The sequence below is a fragment of the Glycine soja genome, chromosome 8, assembly GCF_004193775.1.
Source record: "Glycine soja cultivar W05 chromosome 8, ASM419377v2, whole genome shotgun sequence".
NCBI lineage: Eukaryota > Viridiplantae > Streptophyta > Magnoliopsida > Fabales > Fabaceae > Glycine > Glycine soja.
The window spans coordinates 20,206,851-20,230,286 of NC_041009.1; the positions used below are offsets into that span (position 1 = coordinate 20,206,851).

A 23,436-nucleotide genomic window follows, 5' to 3' on the forward strand; every position below is an offset into this window, starting at 1 on the left:
CATGTGTTGCGCGTCCCACGCCATCAAAGGTATTCCCCACGCCTGCACCCATGTAAGTCTGTTCCTTACTCTCACCGTCGGATTCCACCTTTCTAGCGAGTAAAACAGAGCATCCCTTCCCTCTTCGTCCACCTCCATCAATCGTCTTGCTTTTTCTTCTATAAGTCCGAGGAGCAGAACCATGTCCTCACCAATGTATTTCGGCACTATATCTAGTCCGAAATCCCATAGCATGTCTTCCTCAATTCTATCATACATGGTGAGGTTTTGTAACCTTCCCACCCATGCATCCTGTAGCCATTTTTTCCCTGATAACGGTATTTCGAGGTGCACTTCTGATCTGGACTTCTAGTTTACATATGTCGCGCTTATTGGTTGAATCAGTTGGTCCCTTCTTGAATTTCTCCGTGCAACAACATCCGCAAAAGTTCCGTGCTTGAATCCTGGTGCCGTTGGAAACTTTTGTGCCCGATACACCCCTCTCCCTTCTTGTACCTGTTGTCTGGTGGCTGCTTGAGCTCTAGTTTCTGGTTGTCTCCCTTCATGTGTGTCTCTTTCATATTTTGGAATATTAACGTACAATTTCAAACCTCCCAAAACAATATTATCCAACCTCCTCTCTAGCTGTTTCACATCATCCACTCCCTTAAATCTTGCAAAACCATATCTCCTTCCACTTCTATTCCTCTTTCTGGAAATGAAGACCTCTCTAACATCACCCACATTTTTGAAATGTTGCCATAGTTCAACCTTCGTTGCTTCTTCGGGAAAACGGGTGAAGTAGAATGAAGAAATGTTGTGATAGTCCCTCCAATTTGTCCTCACATAGCTTTGTTGTTTATCGTTCCCTTCTCCGACGATATTCCGACGTGGGTCCCTAGTCTCTCTCCTTCTCACACTATCTCTCCCCTCCCATCTTGCTCTCACTCTCACCCACCCATCGTTTCTCTCACCAGTCTCTCTCTCTCCCTATCTCGCTCTCTCTCTCATCTCCATGCAATCTGCCTAAACAAAGTGAAAGAAAAGGATAATCAGCAGAAAGCTGAAACGAGAATCAAACCATTCTCGAAGCTTTTGCCATCGCCGATAGTCCAGATCTAGATCTAGTTAGGTGTGAATCCATGAGGACAATGGTGTGATAGAGATGCTATGACTCAGCCAGCTACAGAGCTTGTGGATGAGTGCAAGGGTTGCTCCGATTAATGGTGCAATGGCTCTAATTATGGAGTTATCCCTCACCTCCAACGACGGATTTTGATTTGGGATTTAGGTTCTTACTGTTGCTTATTTTTCTGATGATTGATGAATATTTATTATTTTGGGATTGTGATGAATTCTTGTGTTATATGATGCTTATCTACAATTCATTCTTGTGTGGAGGACTGAAGCTTGATCCTATTTCTTATTTATCAACAGTTGAAGATGAAACAGAGAAGATGGATTTTTTTTGTTGATTTTTAATTTTATAAAATAAACACAGTGATGGCCTTTAGCTGCCACAATTATTTTAAAATTCAAACATTAACCGAACACTAACTTTTACTAACGAAATCGGAAGAAATGAATCAATTTAGACACTTCAAAAACTTAAAATATCAAAATAAAACTTTTAAAACTATAATGTACCAATATGAAACAACTACGAAACATAATAGATCAAAGTAACATTAAGTCTAATAAAATTATGCAAGAGTGAAAATTTAAACTTAAAATTTTAATATCAATGATTAGGACAACTTAATTTTTGGTGTTGCAGTAGGCGTTTCCCATGTTATATCCCGTCCATGCTTAGATTTATACAAAATTACAAACCATTGATTGCACTAGTCTCAGCTTCATACTTTGAAGCGTACAAAATTCAACTGCAAATTTTGAGGGCTAAAAATTTCATCCTCAACCATACATGACATTTTGTAAAACCACGAAAATGCAGAGTCACATAAAGAATGCCCTCCCAGCCCCACAAAAAAAATAAAAAAAAAATAAATTTATCAAGGCAATGCATGAAGATTGTCGAGGTGTCTCCAAGGCTTACCAGCACAAAGAATTCATCAAAAATGAGATGCATCACTGGCCAATTGCAGAAGAAAATGAGCAATTTAAATTTAATCAACAGCTCCACTATGTTCCTCTCCCTGGTCCTATATTTGGTCCCATGAATGTATACATATGGGGTTGACTTTTTATGGAAAGTTACCACCATCAAACCCATTTCTCTGTCCCCAATTAGAACTGTTGCAAATGAGGTTGTAACATGAAGATCTGAAGGTGTCAACATCTATGGAGAGGAGCAGGATACAAGTCGGGTAACTGATATCGTAGCCGATCATTATGCGGTAATGGTCCCTTCTGCATTGATAAAACTACAATTATTGCATTTGTGGGAGGAAATGAAAAGCGTCACAGTTACAAACTGAGTTGCTGTGAGCCTTCCAAAAAAACAAAATGAGTTGCTGTGAACTAAGGCATAATTACAAGGAGAAAATTATAGGAACCGGTTCAGAAAATGGAAAACCCTTCAATTTTAGGGCGGTAATTGGCAAGGATGGGCCAAACCTTGCAAGACTTGGTTCCTGTATCTAAGGCGCCTAAGACCTCATATAGGCCATTTTTTAAAGCCCAAACTTTCAAACCTATTAAAAACTTTGTAATAAATTTTTAAAAAAGGCCGAAAAACTACCTCTAAATAGGCAAATTGATAAATTAGAGGGCTTAGAGCCTTTAAATTAAACAAATAATAACATATTACCTTAAATTTAAATTGATAGTAATAATAATATAGGCCTACATATAACATAATGATATTATCATTTTGTTTATATTTATTCAAATAGGCTAACTTGTTAGACCTAAAAAACTCTAGATATAAAAAAATCCTAGGCCACATCCACGGTTGATGTATGAAAGAGAAAACACTCTTATTCAAAGTTATTCTTTTGTTCTCTATTATTTATCTTAGGTATACTGTCAGTTACAACTGTCACTGTTAGACAGTTATAACTGACTCCTAGCCCTGACCAGTATATATAAGTGATTTAAGTCAGTGGCTGGGTTAAGAATTGTACATTTTACAAACAGATCAACAAAACCTTACTTTGGATTCTGCCAAATCTAATGTAGGCTAAGTCATACGCAAGCAATCTATCTTATTTTCTCCCCTAAGCTTCATTGCAATTCTCAAGATCACTCTCTAACCTGCCATGTACATGAGACCTGGACTCTCCCTCCCCATTTCCACTCTCTCTTCTTTCCCTCCTATAATTTATATCCTGTTATTCCGCTCTATCTAGTTAGCTCTAACTAACTAATAGTGGGGTTTCCTAACAAAAAATCACATATTCTCCCAAACATTAATATTCATGAGGAAGAATAAGTCAAAAAAATTTACAGTGCTTATTCATAATTTGCTGATAAAATACCAAGGCAAAAAAAAAAAGAGAGAAGTTTAACAGAAAAAGATGGGAAAGTGAGAGTAATCAAACAAATCAGCATTCACCTTTCAACCTCTCAAAAAATGAATTATTTTTGTACAACAATAATAATAATAATATAATAATAATAATAATTGTTTGATTCCTGCAATTATGCTATTACCTCCGATCCTATATATAAGCAACAATTACCTAATTCATCATAACCAATAAAAGTGGTTAGATTGTTTATTTTGTCATAAATTTTTAATTTTATTCCATGACTACCTTAAGAGATGATTGTTTTTCAAATTCAACCAATGAGTATACCTTATTTTGTAAATACCTCAATAAATGCATCCACTTTTATGGGAAAATGAATGTAATAATTAATTCACCTCACAATTAATTAGGGGTGAAAAGGAAACTTAATAATGAAGTAGTCTTATATTTCTTATAATTAGGACTATGAAAATGTTGTCTTTTGTATCTTATATATAAGACCGGAGGTAGTTTTATATATCAACATATGTATGCTATTAATTATTATGCCAATATATAATGGTGTCGAAGGGTATCCAGACACACTTTAATAACCTAAACCACATTAAGCAGTGGGGAAGAAAGTACCTCATCTGGATTTATCTGGAATGGCTTCACAAAGTCCTCGAACATTACTGGAGACATTTCCTTTAATTTTTCTTCAACCTCCTATGGATGCATAAAGTAGAAGCTAAGTAAAAAAGAAACACAACATAAAATAGGAAAAAGGAAAAGAAAATTATATAATCAGGCCAAAAGCACGGGTAGAAGGGAAATATAGGCTTGGAATAGGAAACCCAAGACCAAAAGAGTTTGATTCTAGCCACTCTGAATACAACAGCCAGTCCATTTTGATTCTACATATCTAAATTCAATTTACCCACAAGGTAAAATAGGTGCATTATCAACACCTTAAGCCCAAAAGGCTCTTGTATAGGAGGAGGTGTGAGATATAAAACCATTCCCAGGCCTCTATGGAACAACTTCAAGCATTTGGGGGAGTTAGTCTTTGACAGGAGGGAAACAAATATTTTTTGTTACAATACATTAGACAACACCAACAAGGATCAAACATTGAACAAGTTAATTATGCTTTAACCACTTCCCTCTCCAGTGAAAAAAGTAAAGAAAAACTGACAACAGAAATAGGAACATAGCATACCAATCCGGTTATTCTTGACCTCTCCAATAGTTCCCTCACAATCAAGTCCAGGATGTGCCTGTTATTCCTTAAAGCATTCATTGCAAGTTCTTCCGTTTCTTCAATGTACTGTGACAACATATCAATTAAACAACTAAAAATCATTGTATATTCACAATAGATGAAAATTTTAAAAAAATTTAACCAAATGTTTCATTTTTTGTAATATATTCATTTCCCTCTTGATTATTTAGAGTGAAAAACCAAAAAAAAATAATAAAAAAAAAAGCCCCATCTTGATTAGCTAAATAGCTCTCTCTTTCTTCACCTTGTATAAAAAAATGCCATGTTCATATTATGTCATCATTTGTGTCGCAAATGTTTAACATGAAACTCCAGTTACATAGAGCATAAACCTTCATTAGATTCAAGTGTGAAGAATTTGCATAAGCTTAAAGCTCCTTTCAAATGCCATAAAATAACGATGGAGAGAGATCAAACAGAATTACCCTTGTCAACTCCCTTGTAAAAAGCTCAGACACCTCTAGTGTCATATTAGCAGGAATTACTTGGGGATCGTCCCACTAAACACAAATGAAGGAAAAAAAATGAATTACTTTCACATTACAGAGAAAGGTAAACATTATATTTGCTGCTTCAGAGAAGGACTATACTCTATATCTTATCAACTCTCCATCTGGGCTGTCTGGTCGATCATTTAAGCCAACCCTTTTTGTTAAAGCAATTAACCCCAACTTTTTATTTTGGGGACTGATAACCATCTCCCTAGCAATCTGAAAACAAATTTCAGTGATAAGCAAAATAATTAAAACCAAAAGATAATATTAACATACAGGCATACACACCATCAAAGACGTAATAACCTATATCAACAAAAGAAAAATTCATAATTATTGTTATTGAGAAAAAGGGAAAACAAAATCAAGAACTCAAGGGGTTGGATAAGTTTATTTTTTAAAACAAAAACACAGCAAATGTGTCTAAAGGAGAAACAGATGAACCGCATGTACAATATATATTTAAGAAGCCCTCATAGCCAAGAACACCCCCTCCACCCGTCAAAAAATAAATAATCAAGGAAATATGATGTGGTAATAAACTTATTTTAGTTCACTAACTACTTGGATGTTAGGAATCCTCTACACTCTGAGATTAGAATTGCAGAAAGAAAGATTATTTTGTGTATTATTGAAGTAGAATGGGAATACAAAGGAGCCCTCTCCTTTCTCACAAGGATAATTCCTAATGAATCCTCACCATCCTTCAAAGGGTCTATTTACACCTACTATCTCTTGACTGTCTAACTGTCCTAACAGAATTAACAGACTCAATAGTATTCTGTTCAGACCCCTCCTATTTTCAATTATTGGACTACTTTCTCCTTGTGTATACTCACAAAGCTTTTTGTTCAGCCCGTGGCTGACCCTGATCCTCTTTCCTAACAATATCTCCCCCTTCAAAAAGAACCTTGTCCTCAAGGTAAATTCTGGAAATTGCTGTTGAATGCACTTTTTTTTATCAACAAAAGTATGTATATATATTATTGAAAATGATTGATGATTGTTAGCAGTACCAGAGGTACTATTTCTGTACATACTATCATGCTATTACCATCACTGTTCCGTTTTGGGATTCAAATATATTCTGAATGCAGTATATATTAGAGTACCAAAACACTGTGATGAAGAGCATGATAAATCCCACCCACAAAAGACCTTATCCCCCTCCACACAAAAGCCCAGCTTTAGTATTGCTGGTCCATACGTGATAAGGTATTTCAAAATCCTTTCCATGTTTTTCAGCCACAACCAACAAAAGTAAATCACCTCCACACAAAAGCCCAGCTTTAGTATTGCTGGACCATGGAATTCTTCATTGGAGAAAATCAACCTGTTCCTATGGTGCCATATACGCCATGTCAAAGCTACCCACATTGTTTGTCACCTATTCTGAACCACACCTTCCAAACAGCAGTATGAATGCCGTAAGAAGTATTTGTTTGGTGTTTGTGGCAATACTATAGACACTCCTAGCCATGAGAGACACTCCCACCACATTGGTATGATCCTATCACATTTAAAGAATAAATGGGAAGCATCTTCCTCCTCCAACATACACATCGGACATCTAGACACCTGCATATCCACATGTCTTCATAAAAGATTAATCCTTGTTGGAATTTTGTCCCTCAACAGCCACCAACTGAAATGCGCAACCTTGCTTGGGACCTTCAACTTCCACAACCTGCTGAACACCCCATTATCGTCCCCAGCCTCTCCCCAATCACCCCTTCTTCACTGAGAATTTTATACGTGCTGCTAACTTAATACTCCCCACCTATGTCCCCCAACCACACCCATCTATCCTTCTGCAAAGGCTGAACACCAAGAGCCTCCACTTCCGCCATGAAATTTTATGCCAAGGCCAGCTCACTCTCCATCAGATTTCTTCTCCTTAATAGATTCCATTCCCAAATACCACCTACCAGTCGCCCCATCTGATAAATAAATTGTTGTCTTTGTCCTGAGATACAAAAAAGGCGTTGATATTTATCCATCATACAGATTCCATCGTCAAGCCATCCATCCTCCCAAAATCTAGCATTTGATCCGCACCCGATGCTCCATTTTATATTCTCATCAAACCATCTTCCCTCCGCATTAGAGCCACATATGGCACTTAGATCACGCCACCATATGGATTCTTTGTTACTTCTCCTCTCACAGTCTAGATTCCTCTATCCACCATACTTCAACTCCAGTATTTTACCCCATAAGTTACCTTGGTGATAGATTAAATTCCACCGCCACTTTCCAAGTAAAGCACAATTAAACTTTGTCAGTTCCCGAACGCACAACCCTCCTCTCTCCTTTGGAAGAAAAATTGTCTACCAACTGATCCATGGGATTTTCTTATACTCCGCGTCACCTCCCCAAAGAAACCTTTGTTGCAGACCCTCCAGCTTAGACACCACCTTCTTGGGAACCGTGAAAAAAGAAAAATAAAAGATAGGAATTGAGTTTAGGACTGACTTTATAAAAGTCACCCTTCCCCCAAAAGAGAGATGTCTCTATCTCCACTTATTTAATCTCTTTTCACACTTCACAATGATTGGGTCCCATGTTTCGCTCTGCCTTGGGATAGCCCCAATGGGGATTCCCAAGTAAGAAAAGGGCAACAACAACAATCTAAAATTCAACATGTTTGCAGCAATTTTCACCCACTCCTCAGACACTCCGAAGGCCCCAAAGCAGCTCTTGGAAAAGTTAATCTTGAGACCTGAAACTAGCTCAAAGCTCCATAGAATAGCCTTGATGGCAGCCACATTAGCCATGGAGGCGTCACCCAAAAAGATAGTATCATCTACGTACTGCAGGATACTGACTTCAACTTTATCGCTTCCCACCTCAAAAGCGTCATACAAATTCTTCTTTTGAGCCTCCCTCATCAAACCCGATAAACTCTCAGCCACGATATTAAACAAGAATGGGATAATGGGTCCCCTTACTTGAGACCTCTTTGGGGAAGGAACTCATCTACAGGGCTCCCGTTCACCAACACTGAGACTATAGAAGACTTCAAGCATCCCGCGATCCAACGAACCCACTTATCATAGAAGCCCATCCTTTTCATCATGTATAACAGGAAATCCCAACATAGTAAATCGTACACCTTTTCATAGTCCACTTTAAAAACTAAGCATTTTTTTTTTGTTTCTCCTCGCCTCGCCAACAACCTCATAAGCAACAACAACACCATGCAGCAAGTGCCTTCCTTCCATGAACACACTCTAACGCTTATCAATGATGCTCAACAAGACCCTCTTTAATCGTCTTGACAAAATCTTGGCCACAATCTTAAAAATACACCCGACCAAAGAAATAGGCATGTACTCATTAAGGCCTTGTGGATCCTTAACCTTTGGAATCGAGGCCAAAAATGATGGATTGCTTCCCTTCGGAAAGATACCATTTGCATGCAATTCCCCAAGGAATCTAAGAAACTCCAGTTTAAGAATCTCTCAGAATTCCTTAATGAACTTGAAGTTGAACCCGTCTAGACCCCGGTTCTTGAAGCTTCCACACTCCCACACAACTACCTTCACCTCTGCTTCCTCAAAAGGGGTTGTGAGTATGACGTTATCAGACTGATCAATAGTTCTAAACTCAACCCCATTTAACCATGGCTTCAACTCGAGAGATTTTTGAAATCTAGTCTTATAAAATTGCTTCAGCTACTCCCACATTGGCTAGAAATAGTGCGAAGATAGAGTATATAAGTGAAGGACAACCTTCACCCTATGAGTTAACTTTTGGGATTAAGTTAGCCCCAAACCCATATTCTAAATGTTATATTATCCTGTCAAGACAGACTATACACTAAGATATCATAAAAAAAGATCAAAATAAACTTCCTGAGGAAAGGTTGCAGTGTAGAATTCATAACAAACTAAAAAGTTGCAGGGGCATTTGTCAATCCAAAAGGCATTACCAAAAATTCATAGTGGCCTTGATGGGTCCTAAAGGCTTTTTTTGGCATATCATCCTTGTGCATGCGAATCTGGTGGTATCCAGACTTTAAATCAATCTTTGAAAAATATCTAGCCCCATTTAATTCATCTAAAAGTTCCTCAATAACCGGAATAGGAAATTTGTCCGACACAAACACCTTGTTAAGGGCTCCATGATCTATTCAAAATTGTCAACTACCATCCTTTGTTTTAACTAATATTACAGGACTAGAGTATGGACTATTACTAGGCCTTATTACACAAAGCCAGCATGTCAATTACTTTTTCTATCTCAATTTTTTGTAGATAGGGATACCAGTAAGGACAAATAGTCACTGGATCTATTCCAGCCTTCATAGGGATGCAATGGTCCACCTCTTTGTTTGGAGGCAACCCCTTTGGTTCAGAGAAAACTTGAGCATACTCTCCCAAAATTATTTTCAGCTGCTCCTATTTTTCTTCTGATATTTCAGACTAATCCAGAACTCGCCCTTCCTCTCTAGCTGATTCTTTCTCTACCATCCACAAAAACGAAACTGCTTCTATTTCTGTCATTTTTAAAAAAATTTAAGGAAAGATCAATCCTCTAAATAACCCGGATCACCCTTTACCTCCACAACTTGTCCTTGCTGTACAAATTTCATTGTCTGACTTTTCCAGTTTACTTTAACTTCCCCCAAAGTAGCCAGCCATGCTACTCCTAAGATCAAATCCACAGCCTCATTGTCATCCTCCTCAGTTCCCGTCTCAGTTTTTTTCCTTGTAATTTCTCCATCTTCATTGATTAGCTCATCCTCCACTAAAATCACTGCCCTTAAGCTCTTTTCTGGGAATCTAGGCCCTGTCCCAAAAGGTCCCCCACACTGAAAACATAACTTTTCATCCCTCCTCTTCACATATTCTTGGTAAGACAGATTTCACGTACCTCTATTTCTTGGCCCCCATGACCTATTTTCTCTTTGTTTTCCAAATTCCCTGTTATAATTTTATTTACCCCGGACTACCCTTATTCTAATACTGGGTCATTTATTTTTTACTCAATCCTCCATAAGACCCATTTCTTGAAACAACTCCACCCCCGGTTTGAGTAAGGGTAACCCTCACCCTAGCCAGTTAGCCAACCATCTTCCCACAGTTTAATCTTTGTTCCACATCCAATTTTCCATTCTATACCACCTTTGAACCATCCCCCCTCCCCTGAAGCATTACAGACATGTCTTAAATCCCGCCTCCAGATTGAATCAGAGGTATTTGATCTTGATTCATCCAGACTTCTCCAGCTCTCGTATTTGGAATCCAAAACCCTCGCCCATAATTCTCCCTTATGATGAAAAAGGTTCCAACGCCATTTCCCAAGAAAATTGCAATTGAACTTTGCAATATCCTGCACCCCCAGCCCACTTTTCTCCTTTGGAAGACAAATTGTCTCCCAATTTTCCCAAGCAATTTTCCTTTGGTCTGAATTTCCACCCCATAAGAACCATCGCTGCAGCCTCCCCAATTTGATGGCCACCTTCTTCGAGACCCTAAAAAAAGAAAGAAAGAAAATAGAGACTGAATTTAAAACCGACTTTATAAGAGTGACCCTTCCCCCAAAATATAGATGTCTTTGGTTCCACTTTGATAGTTTTCTCTCACATCTCTCAACTATAGGGTCCCAAATCACATTATGCCTTGGGTTTGCCCCAATAGGGATACCCAAATACAAAAAAGGATTGGCCAACACTTTGCAACTAAGGTAATTTGTCACATTCTCAATCCAATGATGCGAGATGCCAATTGCCCCAAATTTGCTTTTAGCAAAATTTATCTCAGCCTGGAAACTAATTCAAAACTTCTCAACAAAACCTTGATTGCTTTTACATTCTCCAAGGAATGGCCAACACTCTGCAACTAAGGTAATTTGCCACATTCTGAATCCAATGATGCGACATGCCAATTACCCCGAATTTTCTGTTAGCAAAATTTATCCTCAGCCCGGAAACTAATTCAAAACTTCTCAACAAGACCTTGATTGCTTTTACATTCTCCAAGCATGTTTTCCCAAAGAAAATTGTGTCATCAACGTACTGAAGTACAAGCTAATGTCCACCTCATCCTTCCCTATCTTAATCCCTTCATAGAGCTTCTAATCCTGGGCTTCTCTCATCAACCCAGCTAGCCCCTTGGCTACAATGTTGAACGAGAAAGAAAATTCATCTGTGGGACTACCATTAACCAGGATTGAAATTGAGATTGACTTCAAGCATCCATTTATCCACTTAATCCATTTGGTGCAAAACCCCATCCGTTTCATCATGTAAGAAAGAAAATCCCAACTCACAAGATTGAAATTGAGATCGACTTCAAGCATCCATTTATCCACTTAATCCATTTGGTGCAAAACCCCATCCATTTCATCATGTAAGAAAGAAAATCCCAGCTCACAGAGTCATAGGCTTTTCATAGTCTACTTTAAACACCAAGAAACTCTTATTGCGTCTCTTTGCTTTTTCTACAACCACACTGTGAAGTAGTTGTCTGTCCTCCATAAAAGCAGATTGACGTTCATCAATGATGCAAGGCAACACCCTTCTTAAGCCTGTTAGACAGCAGCTTTGCCACAATTTTGTAGATACAGCCTATTAAAGAGATAGGTCTATAGTCAATGAGGCCTTGAGGGTCATTTACTTTAGGAATCAACACTAGAAAAGATGCATTGCTTCCTTTTGGAAAAACACCATTGGCATGAAATTCATTCAGAAATCTAAGCACATATGGTTTAAGGAGATCCCAAAACTGTTTGATAAAATTAAAATTCAGTCCATCTAGTCCAAGGCTTTTCGCATTACCACAATCCCAGATGGCTGCCCTAACTTCATCCTCTTCGAAACAAGCCACCAAAACACATTATGCTGCTGATCAATGGACTTAAATCTAACTCCATCCAGCCTTGGTCTCTCTCACTCAACTTCCTGAAATCTCCTTTTAAAGAATAGCCTAGTCTTCTCTTTAACTCTACCTGGTTCATGAATCCAGCACCCCTCAATATTCACCCCTCTAAGCATGTTATAACGCCGCTTACAATTTATAGTCAAGTGAAAATATCTAGAGTTGCAATCCCCTTAATCCATCTTGATCTTGCCTTTTGTCGGGCTATGGATTCAACTGATCTTTGCTGCCCACCATAAATCTTCCTGAAGTTGTCTTCTTAATTTCTGATCTTCCTCATTCAGCTGCCTCACATCTCCCTCTTTTTCCAGATTATTGAGCTTAGCTTCCACTTTCTTTAATTTCTGTTAAGCATCTCCAAAGTGATTTGTATTCCAATCTTTTAGTCTCTACTTTAGCTTCTTAAGCTTTTCTTTTAGGACATATCCCCCCTGCCAGATACAGAATTGTCCATCCAGCAGTCCTGAACTAACTTCCTGAGAGATTTATTTTGCAGCCAGCAATCAAGAAACCTAAAAGGCTTGGGTCTCCAGTCAACAGAAGAGGATCGCAACAAGATTGAACAATGACCAGAGAAATTACAATCCAAAATAATCTGAATACTGTCTTGTCATTAGCAGAACCAATCAGTTGAGACAAGAACCCTATCAATTTTGCTTTTTGATGTCCCATTTGGTCTGTACCAAGTGAATTTTCTGCTCACACTAGGTACATCCTCAACATCTAAGTCAGCAATCCAGTCATTGAATTCCTTCATGTTGCCCCCATTCCGAATCCTTTGACATACTCCTACTCTTTCAGATTGCCTTCTAATGCAATTGAAGTCTCCTAAAATACAACATAGGCCCCCATTGTTGGCAGCTCTAAGTTGTTTGATTTCATCCCGTAGAATTCTTTTGGAAGCTATGTCACAAGGTGAGTAAATATTAATTATAGTCACTTTTCCACCATCACCAGCCCAAGTACCTTCCAAATATATAAAACCATTGCCCGTCACCTTTTCCACTTTGAAAGCTACATCACTCCAGATACACAATAATCCCCCTGCATTATTGATTGTTGGCTGTAATTCCCACTTAACTTCAGCATCTCCCCCCAAAGCTTGACATAAAGTTTTTGTCAATGACTTCCTTCTTAGTCTCCTGTAGGCATAACAGATCAACTTGCTCTTTTTTCACCAAATTTCTTATTGAGGCCCATTTTAGACCCCTCCCCAAGCCTCTTACATTGTAGGTTACAATCTTCACAAGTCACCTACATTGCTTCCCTTCCTCTGATTTATGCCCTTGTCCCTTTCCTCCATGTTGATCAATTTTCCTATAATTGTTCCCTCTTGTTTATTGAAATTGACTCCTATGTATTTTTCCATTTCCAAGGTATTTACTGCCTCTTTTAATATTTCACAGCTTCTGGATGTTGAAGCTGAAATTTCTGATGTTGTGGCCTTTTTATCCTTGGAGTTTCCTACAACTTCCTTCAGCCCACTACCTGTTTTCTGTTTAAGGGAAGCTGACTGGGTGTATTTTAAAGAATTGTTCCTACTTTCAGCATTATGTCTGGTTTTTAGACATGCCTTATGTCCCTCTCGCAAATCTAATTTATGAATGGGATGATTTTCTTTATTGCACCCCTTGTTTCTTTTGTACACCTTCCATTTTTTATTGGGCCCATTCAACTGGAGGCCCAAATCCCCAACACAAAATTTTTTGGAGGGACCCGAGACTGCTTTGTCTTTTTCACACTCCTGAAATGATTCCCACTTCTCCTTATGCAGCCCCTTTAATTCAAAATCTGACTGATTATGTGGAACCCCTTCTTCACCTTTGTTGCTCTTTTTATTAAACTCTTGTCCCTCCTCACCCGAAAGCACTACATCTGCCTCCCCATTATGGTTACTTTCTGCTGCCAAATTTTGCTGTCTACTATCCTCCCTGTCCCCCTCCTGTTGTTCTGCAGTGCTCAACCTTCATTTGCAAACATATATTCTCACCTAAACCACCGTCCAGGATTTGGTGAGTAGTCTCGTTGTCAACATTGTTGACTATTGTTGCAGAGAGTGGGTAATACCCAGCGGGTAATAACCGCATTCCACAATTCAGAGCCCTTGCATCTCCCTCAACATCCAAGACAGTGTTTGATGTCGGAGACTTGCTTTCCGCCTGATCTTCCTCCGACTGGATGCCAAAACCTATGTCGTTCCACTCTGAAGATATTTCTTCAAATGATTCCCCATAGTCCCCTCTGTTACAATTGCAGCTGTGACACACATAGCATATCTCTTCCACAATCTTAACCGTGTGCGCTACCCCATTGATAAAAGTTGTAACTATATGATTTATCACATGGAGCAGTGGGGTTTTTAGGAGGACACGTGATCTATCCAGTCTATGGAGCTCTCCAACATTTTCATCGATGTTCAACACCTCCCCAATCCCATTCACGATCTTTGTGATATTTTCCACATCCCAAGCATGAAGAGGAATCCCCCAGCACATCATCCAAGCCAATCGTAAACCAGCTCTCAAAGACAGACTCCATTTCTCCAGCGTGTAGAACATTGATAGGCCGTTTTTAATTCCATCTCTACACAACTGTTCTGCTCTTGCGTATTTTGGTTTTATCTCCACCAATGTATTTTGGTTTTATCTCTTCACCTCCATCCCACATAAATTCTTCTTCGAGCCTATCAAACATTACTAGGTTCTTCAGTCTTCCCACCAAGTGTTGGTTAGTCATGGTTTCTTATCCAATTGTATTGTTAAATGGAAAGACGAGCAGGATGGTATACTATTTGCATGGGCAGGCTTCGGTGTCCATATTTTTGTCCCATAATTCCTGCCTGTTGCGATCACCTCGCATATGTTCTGCTGCCTGTCACATTTCTGATACTGTGTTGTTGACCTCCTGTAGTTGTACTCTGGTTTGCTACACCTTTTCCTTTGTCTTTGTCCCTATCCCTCACCTTTGTTGTAGCTGCCTCCTCCTTTGATTGGGGCTTGCTTTTTATAGTCTTTATCAGCTTTTGTTCCCTATCATGCTTCGGTAAGTTTACACGTAGTTTCAAACCTCCCAGAAATAGATTGTCCAGCTGTCTCTCTAGTCTCTGCATTTTCCACCCCTTTGAGTCTCACAAAACCATACCTGCGGCCATTTCTATTCCGATTCCTTGCAATAAAAACCTCCCTAGCATCTCCCCATTTCTTGAAAACTGCCCACAGCTCCTTTTCACCCATGTCTTTCAGAAACCTCGTGAAACATAACGAGAGGATGTTCGGAGCATCCTTCCAGTTGTTACTTCTTCCATTTTCCCCAGTTGGCTTTATACCCTTGGCTTCGTGTTGCAGATAATCCTTCGCTGGAAAATTTGATTTCAGGTCACACGAGTGTTTATTCCTTGGTTATTCCACCTCTCCCAAAGGCTACAAGTGTCTCTCTCCTAATGACAAATTATATGTTTCCAAAGATGTTATCTTCAATGAGCTTAAATATCCCTACAATGATCTTTTTCCACCTTTATCCAACTCTGTCACATCTTCTAAGAGTGATTTTTTACCTACTGCTCATATTCCTCTTGTTTCACCTTCACCTAATGAACTCACTCATTCTTCTCAACATACTGAAACTAATTCTATTTCTATAAGTGCTGATCCCTAAATACTGAATTTCCTAATTCTCAAAATGTCACATCACTTCTCCTCTTTCAAATGCTGAACCAAATTTTGTTACTAATGAACACTCTAACACTGTTTCTGACTTAAACATAAATCCAAGTGAATTGTCCAGTACTTCTTCTTCTCAGTCTCACACTGTCAATTCTCCTTCTTCTTCTAATCTTGTTCTTCTCTCACAAAATGTCCATCCTATGCATACCAGATCCAAGTCTAGAATTCATCAATCTAGGCTGCATCCTTCAATGTTTTTGGCACATTGTGAACCTAAGACTGTTAAACAGGCTCTTGCTGACACCCAATGGTTTGCTGCTATGAAACAAGAGTATGAGGCTCTTCTTAACAATAAAACATGGGATCTTGTTCCTCTTCCCAAAGACAGACAAGCTGTGGGTCGTAAGTGGGTCTTTAGAATTAAGGAGAATGCTGATGGGACTATTAACAGGTTCAAGGCTAGGTTAGTGGCTAAAAGATTTCATTAGGTTGCTGGTTGTGACTTTAATGAAACCTTTTCTCCTGTGATAAAACCTGTTACAATCAGGTTGATTATCACTCTTCCTCTCACTAATAAATGGGATTTGTTCCAATTAGATGACAACAATGCCTTTTTAAATGGCCATCTTAATGAGACTATCTACATGCAGCAGCCACGAGGCTTTGAAAGTTCAGATAAAACCTTGGTTTGCAAGCTGCAAAAGGCTTTGTATGGCCTTAAACAGGTCCCAAGACAGTGGTTTGATAGGCTCAAAGGAACTCTTTTACAGCTTGGGTTTGTGGCCAGCAAGTGTGATCCTTCATTGTTTGTTTATAAAAACAAAGGAAACATTATCTAGATTCTTGTTTATGTAGATGATATTATTATCACCGGTACCTCCAATGTTGTAATTCAGCAACTCATCACTATGCTGCATTCCAATTTTTCTCTTCAACAATTGGGTAAACTTGACTATTTTCTTGGTACTGAAATCAAATCAGTTGCTGATGGGACTATTCTACTGACTCAAAGCAAATATATCAGAGATTTGCTTCAGAAAACCAAAATGGCAGAAGCACAACCTATTTCTTCCCCTATGACTGCTACTTGCAAGTTAACTAAAGCTGACTCGGATTTATTCAGTGATCCATCTCTCTATAGGTCTATTGTTGGTGCTCTTCAATACACAACCGTTACAAGACCTGAGTTAAGCTAAGCTATGAACAAGGTTTGTTAGTTCATGGCTAATCCTATGGACTCTCACTGGACAGCTGTTAAACGCATTCTAAGGTACCTTAAAGACTCTATTCATCATGGTCTGCATTTCAAGGTTGCTCCTTCCTCTCAGCCTTTTACTTTCAAAGCCCTATGTGATGCTGATTGGGCCTCGGATCCAGATGATAGAAGGTCTACCTCTGGTGTAGTGATTTATTTTGGTCCTAATTTGGTCTCATGGGGGTCCAAGAAACAACAATTTGTGGCTAGATCTTCCACTGAAGTTGAATACAGGAGCTTGGCTCAAGCCACGACAGAAGTTACATGGATTCAAACTCTTTTAACAGAGTTATCTGTTCGTTTCAGACCCCAAAGATTTACTGTGAAAACCAAAGTGCAGTAGCTATCCGTCATAATCAAGTTCTTCATTCCCGGACTAAGCACATGGAAATTGACATCTTTTTTGTCAGGGAGAACGTCTTAGCTAAAGAGCTCAAATTGTATCATATTCCTACTATAGATCAATGGGCTGATGCCCTCACTAAGCCTCTGTCACCTCGATTTCTCTTTCTTAGGTCCAAACTCAACGTAGTTGAATCCATTTCTGATTCTCAACCCCTTTGAGTTTGAGGGTGGGTATTAATGTATTAAGTAAGTTTTACTTTGTGATTCAGTTAGGGCAGCTGTTAGAACAGTTATGATTCAGTTAGGACAGTTGTGGTTTTGTTATTTCTGTTGTTTTGTTAAAAGCTATTATTTCTGTTACTTTGTTCGAAGCTGTTATTTTTGTTAGAGCAGTTACTAACTTTGGTTAGTTAACTGCCTTAGTTAGATTATGTGTAATCATATCTGTCCTCTCTATAAATAGGGAAACAGAATCTGTTTGTAACAAACTTTTCATTCTGAATCAATATTAATACCTTTCCACTTTCTTCTTTTTCTCTCTCTCAAACTCTATGAATGGTAATGACGTATCTATCATATATTTTTGAATTTGAGCCACAAAGTCACGCTGTAATTGTCTCACATCAATAGTATTTATCATTTGCTCAAGGCGGTAAATATATCTTGAAATGATATATTAATTACCTTCGTTATCTTTTCAAGATCATCACTTCCACCATCAGTTATATCATCACCAAATATAATACGTTCAGCACATCGACCACCATGAGCTACTACCATTTGCATCATCATGTAACCAAATGTTGTATAGCCTTGGTCTACCATATCTTCTCGAGGATAAAATACAGATATTGCAGTTTCCTGCATAATTAGAACATAAATTCCATGTAAAGACAAAATAATAATAGTAATAATCAAATATCATCATTTTGCATATTGCAGTAACCTGCGGCATACCTTACCACCAGGCAGGAGCTGTGAAAATGCATGCCAGTCAAACCGAGGAAATAAGTGAGCTAGCACTACATGACCAGCTTCATGAACAGCAAGCAGTCTCTTCTTTTCAAAGGATAACTATAGTACAGAAACAAATTCAATACAAAATGCTTTGCCAGACCCACAGTAAGAAAACTAACGAAGACAGACATACCCTTTGTTCACATTTTTGTTGCTCTTCCTCTGTCAGAAGGACACCCATACCCTCAAGCAGTTGTTTATCTAGTACATCAATAATATCTTGCTGGAAAATTTTGGAATGCCCTTTTCTCACCTGCAACCAACAACTTTTTATGATTAAAACATTTAATATTTTACCATAGCTTACTATCAGATTAACAAGAAAAATGTCATTGTAGCCAAAATGCATACAAGATATTGAACTTGTTACATAAGGATTTCAAATCACACAATAAAACATGACATAAACATATCTACCACGAAAAATATGAATATCTAGATTTGCAACAAGTACATTACTTGACAAAAAGATTTTCAAGTGTTTCGCAAAGGTTATATACAGGTCGGATTTGATATTTGGATATTCTTTTCAGAAATGATTTCGTCAGTCATTTATAATATAAAATAGGTTATGATACTTCATAAATTGATGAAAATTGGTAAATCGAAATTATTTTTAGATGAAGTAAACAAAAAAAAATCATTTTTAGTATTCTATATCTATAGGATTATGAAATGCTCATGGAGTAATAAGAGTCAAGATTCGGGGTTCATTAATTGAATATTTGATTTTCTTAGTCTTTTCCTAGGGAAGTAATTCAGGTTTAGAAATCATCCACAAAATTGCTTCATGCAGAGTGCAACAGATACTGTCCAGTCCTATTCCAACTTCTAATACTGTTAAGTGAGCAACTGCTACAGTTCTTTACTTGAGTTCCAAGAAAATTTATTGGAGAAAATTTAAAGCAAGATCCAACCTTAAAACCAAGATTTGGAAGCTTCAAACAAATATTAGTGAATACCCAAAATTATTTAAAACTTGAGAAAGAGAAAAGTCATCATCAATTGCAAGATTCGCCCGTGTCATAACGGACTAAAACAAGACGAGCAAAACAAGTGCTGCAACAAAGGTGTCAGGGTTTTGAAGCCATCAAGGGAAACAAAACCGTACGCTAGCAAACAGCAACTCCAAAAGAAACACATACACAAAACCTAGGCTAAAGAGGTGAGCACACAAAAGAACTCAGAAGAAGGCAAGCGGAAGGTAGTACTAACTAAAATCCTCACAAGAACCAGCAGATGCCATGATGAGTGAAAAACAGTAACTACAAGACGCAAACCAAACAGTTCCTGCAAATAAAATAAAAACAGGAACAAACAGCACCACACCTGGAGATGTGGGCCCACAAGGATGGGTAGAACTGGCCGAAACTCCTAGGGTGGGGTCGCACCTGAGAGGTGACCTGAGAGCAGTGTTGTTAAATGGCGGTCATGGCGGCGCCATGGCGGAGTTGCGTTGCGATTTTCTGAAAAAACGTCACCGAATAGCGGTGGCGTGGCGGGTTAAAGATGGCGGCGCCATGGCGGCCATGGCGGATCTGGCGGCGAGGCGGAAAATGGCGGATGCAGCTGCAACCCTCGACCTCGAAGCTCCAACACAGCGCGACAACCCACGACCTCGGAACCACCCACACCTGCAACCAGCGACGACCCATGGCGGCGACGAGCACGGCAGCGACCACCCACGGCAACGCGAACGGCGGCGACGAGCACGGCGTGAACGACGGCAACGCGAACGGAGAAGACGACCCAGCCAAAACCGCGACTTATACTGGTGGGGTGGGCCAAAGCCTTTTTTTTGTTTTTGCTGCTTAACACCCCTTTTTGCTGTCTGCAGCTTTTTTTTTCCGTTTTTCTATTTGACACCCCCCTTTTACTTTCGACAGTCCCATTTTTAATTTTTTTTTTCTATTTGACACCACAATTTTATTTTTTTTCTGTTCAGTCCTCTTTTTAATGAGTTTATTTGGTGTTGGTATTTGATTATTGTATGAACTCATCAAACTTTTTTAGTTTATTTGAATGCAATCCTTTGTTTTTTTCAATTTCAATGAGTTTATATATATGTTTTTTTTTTTTTGTCCGCCATGACATCCGCCATTTTCCGCTACGCCATCCACCATATTTTTATGGCGGATTTTTTACTTTCCGCCATGAACCGCCATCCGCCATTAGCAACATTGCCTGAGAGGTAAAATCGCAGCCTGAACAGAAGCCACACACACTGACACACACTGGCGAAGGGTGCTGTTTGGAGCATCAAAAAAGCCGCATGCAAGAGCTCTAATGGCGATCTGGTGGACCTATCTGTGTAGATTGGCAAAAGGTGCACCAGAAAATGTATGTTTCTCCCCAAAACGTCACCGGGAAGTCGCCGAAATACTGGTGGTGGCAGCAGGTGGCCGGAAAAGCGCCGAAAAATGAAGCAGAGTTTGCCGGAAAAGGGCGACAAGCAAAAAGGCTCACCTGGGGACAGTGGGTTGCCGGAAAAGTGATGGTCACCAACAATGACCAAAAAAGGAGAAAGGGTCGTCAAAAAGCAGAAGCGGGGTGTCGAAATAAGTGCAATGACCAGAAAGGTCCATCGGGGACAATAGGTCCCCAGTAGGGGTGGGTAAGCGGACCGGCCCACCCCGCGTAAGGCCCGCCCGCATAAGCCCACATTGGCAGCGGACCAGGTCAGCCCGTCCTACATTCTTACACGGACCAAATAAATTGGTCCGCCCCTGCCCCGCGGGTCAAACGAAACGGTCTGCGGGCCTAGTTTTAAAATAATTTTAATTTCAATAAAAATACAACACAATCAAATTAAGTTCAATACAAATGTAAATAAAATCTTAACAATTAGTCAATTACATCAATAAAATAAATAATATCTTGACAAGAAAATCTAAGCAATAAACAATGCTGTTAATGGCGGATGGCGGTTCATGGCGGAAAGTCAAAAATCCGCCATAAAAATATGATGGATGGCGTAGCGGAAAATGGCGGATGTCATGGCAGATGGTTCAGTCATTTAAAAGAGGACTGAACAGAAAAAAAAAACATGGTGTCAAATAGAAAAAAAAATAAAAATGGGACTGTCAAAAATAAAAGGAGGGTGTCAAATAGAAAAACGAAAAAAAAAAAGTTGTAGACATCAAAAACGGGTGTCGAACAGCAAAAAAAAAAGTGCACCACACTGAAGCTGCGCCGCGACGTTCGCCTTCGTGAGGGTGCTGGGTGCGGGGTCGTCTGCCGGTGCTCGTCGCTATCGTGGGGTCATGTGTCAGTCCTCGTCGCTACCAGGTCGGGCGTGCGGGCCGTGGGGTCGTCGCTGCTGGGTGCACGGTGACTACTGCGTACGGGGTGTCACTCCTGGTCGAGTACTGCGTTCTGTCCTGCGTTTCCACGCTGCGCTTTTGAATAAAATAACGGGTAGGGTTGGGTCGAGTCAGCCCAACTCCTACCGCGCAAAAAAACAAAAAAAAACCCATTATTTCCGCCATTTCCGCTATACCACCATGACCGCCATGGCGCCGTCATTGTAAAACCGCCACGCCACCGCTATTCGGTGGAGTTTTTTCAAATTTTCGCCACGCAAAACCGCCATAGCGCCGCCATTGCCGCCATTTGATAACACTGGCAATAAATCTAAAATATGAAATTTAAACATTTCCAACAACAAATGATTCCAAATTTAAAGCAATAAAATCCTAATGCGGGCAACTCGCGGACCCCGCGGGCCAAACCCACATGGTCCGCAGGTTAAGCGGGACGGGCCCAAAAATATAACATAACCATGGACCGTTTAAAATAATTGGTTCATTACCCGCGCGGACCATGGGCCTCGCGGGCCAGTCCATGGACCTGGGTCCGTTTACCCACCCCTAGTCCCCAGTGGGGGACTGCTTTGTTATTTTCTCTTTTTTTATTTTTAAGCTGCAAAAATAATATATATTAAAAATTAATCAGTACCAGGGGTACTACATAGTAGACAGAGGAGTGAAGTATCTCCTGAAAAGGAAAAAAGAAATACAACAACCCTACAAAAACAGCCACAAACCCAACCCTACAAACCAACTCTATTTAAAAGCTATAGACATAGCTGAAGACCATTGTTGAAAAGGTACATTGAAATCCCTTTCCCACCCTTTCAGCCAAGACCAAGAGAGGAAAATTGCATTATCCAGCAGCTTAGAGATATCAAAAGTCTGATTATGAAAAACTATGTCATTTCTAAGCTTCCAAATTGACTTTGTAGCTGTCAACCACCATATTTTCCATCTTCTATTGGTAGCCATCCTTCCTGCTGTACTTGAGTGCTGGAGAAAGGGTGTACAATGAAGAACTCTGTGTTCCTTAACCCAGGAATTGGATTCCCACCACATTGGCAAAACTTTATGACATGTGAAGAACAGGTGTGAGGCAGTCTCAGGTTGGCTTTGGCAGAAGGGACAAAGTTCATTATCAATCTCAACTTGTCTCCTAGATAAGTTATCCTTAGTAGGAAGCCTATCCCAAAGCAATCTCCAGTCAAATGATAAGGCTCTGGTAGGGATTTTGATATCCCAAAGCTGTTGGAAACCCAGACATTGGACATCAGAAGGCTGCTCAGCTTTAATAAAGTGGTATGCAGATTTAGTAGAAAAGATCCCATTAGTTTCAGCTTCCCACACCCAAGTGTCCTTCAGATTAGCATTTAGCCTGATTGCTGCAATTTGATCAATAAATGTTGAAGCTATCCCCATCTCACTATCAAACAAATTTCGTCTCCAAGAAAAATGTCATTCCCACCCATTTTCATAGAAAGAGCCCATATCTGCCACAATCTGTAATCTTTGGGAAGAAATTTGATATAATTCTGGAAATTTATCTTTAAGAGGTATCCCACCATCAACCCATGTATCCTCCCAGAAAAGAATCTGATCTCCCTTACCCACCTTCCAAATAAACTGTTTAGAGACATCAGCCATGCTCTGATGCTGATTAATAGCCCTTAGGTCAGACCACCAGTGAGAAAAATAATGCTTTGATGGCCCCTCTTTCAAGCCTCTCCAGCCCTTGTATTTAGAGACCAGGATCCTGCTCCAAAGTTGATCTGATTGATGAAACATCAACCA

General features: G+C 39.5%; 1 protein-coding gene across 1 annotated transcript in view; it reads right to left on the reverse strand.

Moving 5' to 3' along the window:
• Window positions 1–1,699: 1,699 nt before the first annotated feature.
• The window catches only part of LOC114422643 (ATP-dependent zinc metalloprotease FTSH 12, chloroplastic), a 70,549-nt gene continuing 48,812 nt past the window's right edge, over window positions 1,700–23,436 (reverse strand). Inside the window, exons 12-19 of the mRNA XM_028389113.1 lie at window positions 18,468–18,587; window positions 18,275–18,391; window positions 18,002–18,178; window positions 5,268–5,387; window positions 5,103–5,177; window positions 4,615–4,722; window positions 4,041–4,121; window positions 1,700–2,349 (exon numbers count right to left, since the gene is read on the reverse strand). Coding sequence (XP_028244914.1) covers window positions 2,272–2,349; window positions 4,041–4,121; window positions 4,615–4,722; window positions 5,103–5,177; window positions 5,268–5,387; window positions 18,002–18,178; window positions 18,275–18,391; window positions 18,468–18,587 — 876 coding nt within the window. The 3' untranslated portion in view covers window positions 1,700–2,271. The remainder of the gene's footprint in view (window positions 2,350–4,040; window positions 4,122–4,614; window positions 4,723–5,102; window positions 5,178–5,267; window positions 5,388–18,001; window positions 18,179–18,274; window positions 18,392–18,467; window positions 18,588–23,436) is intronic.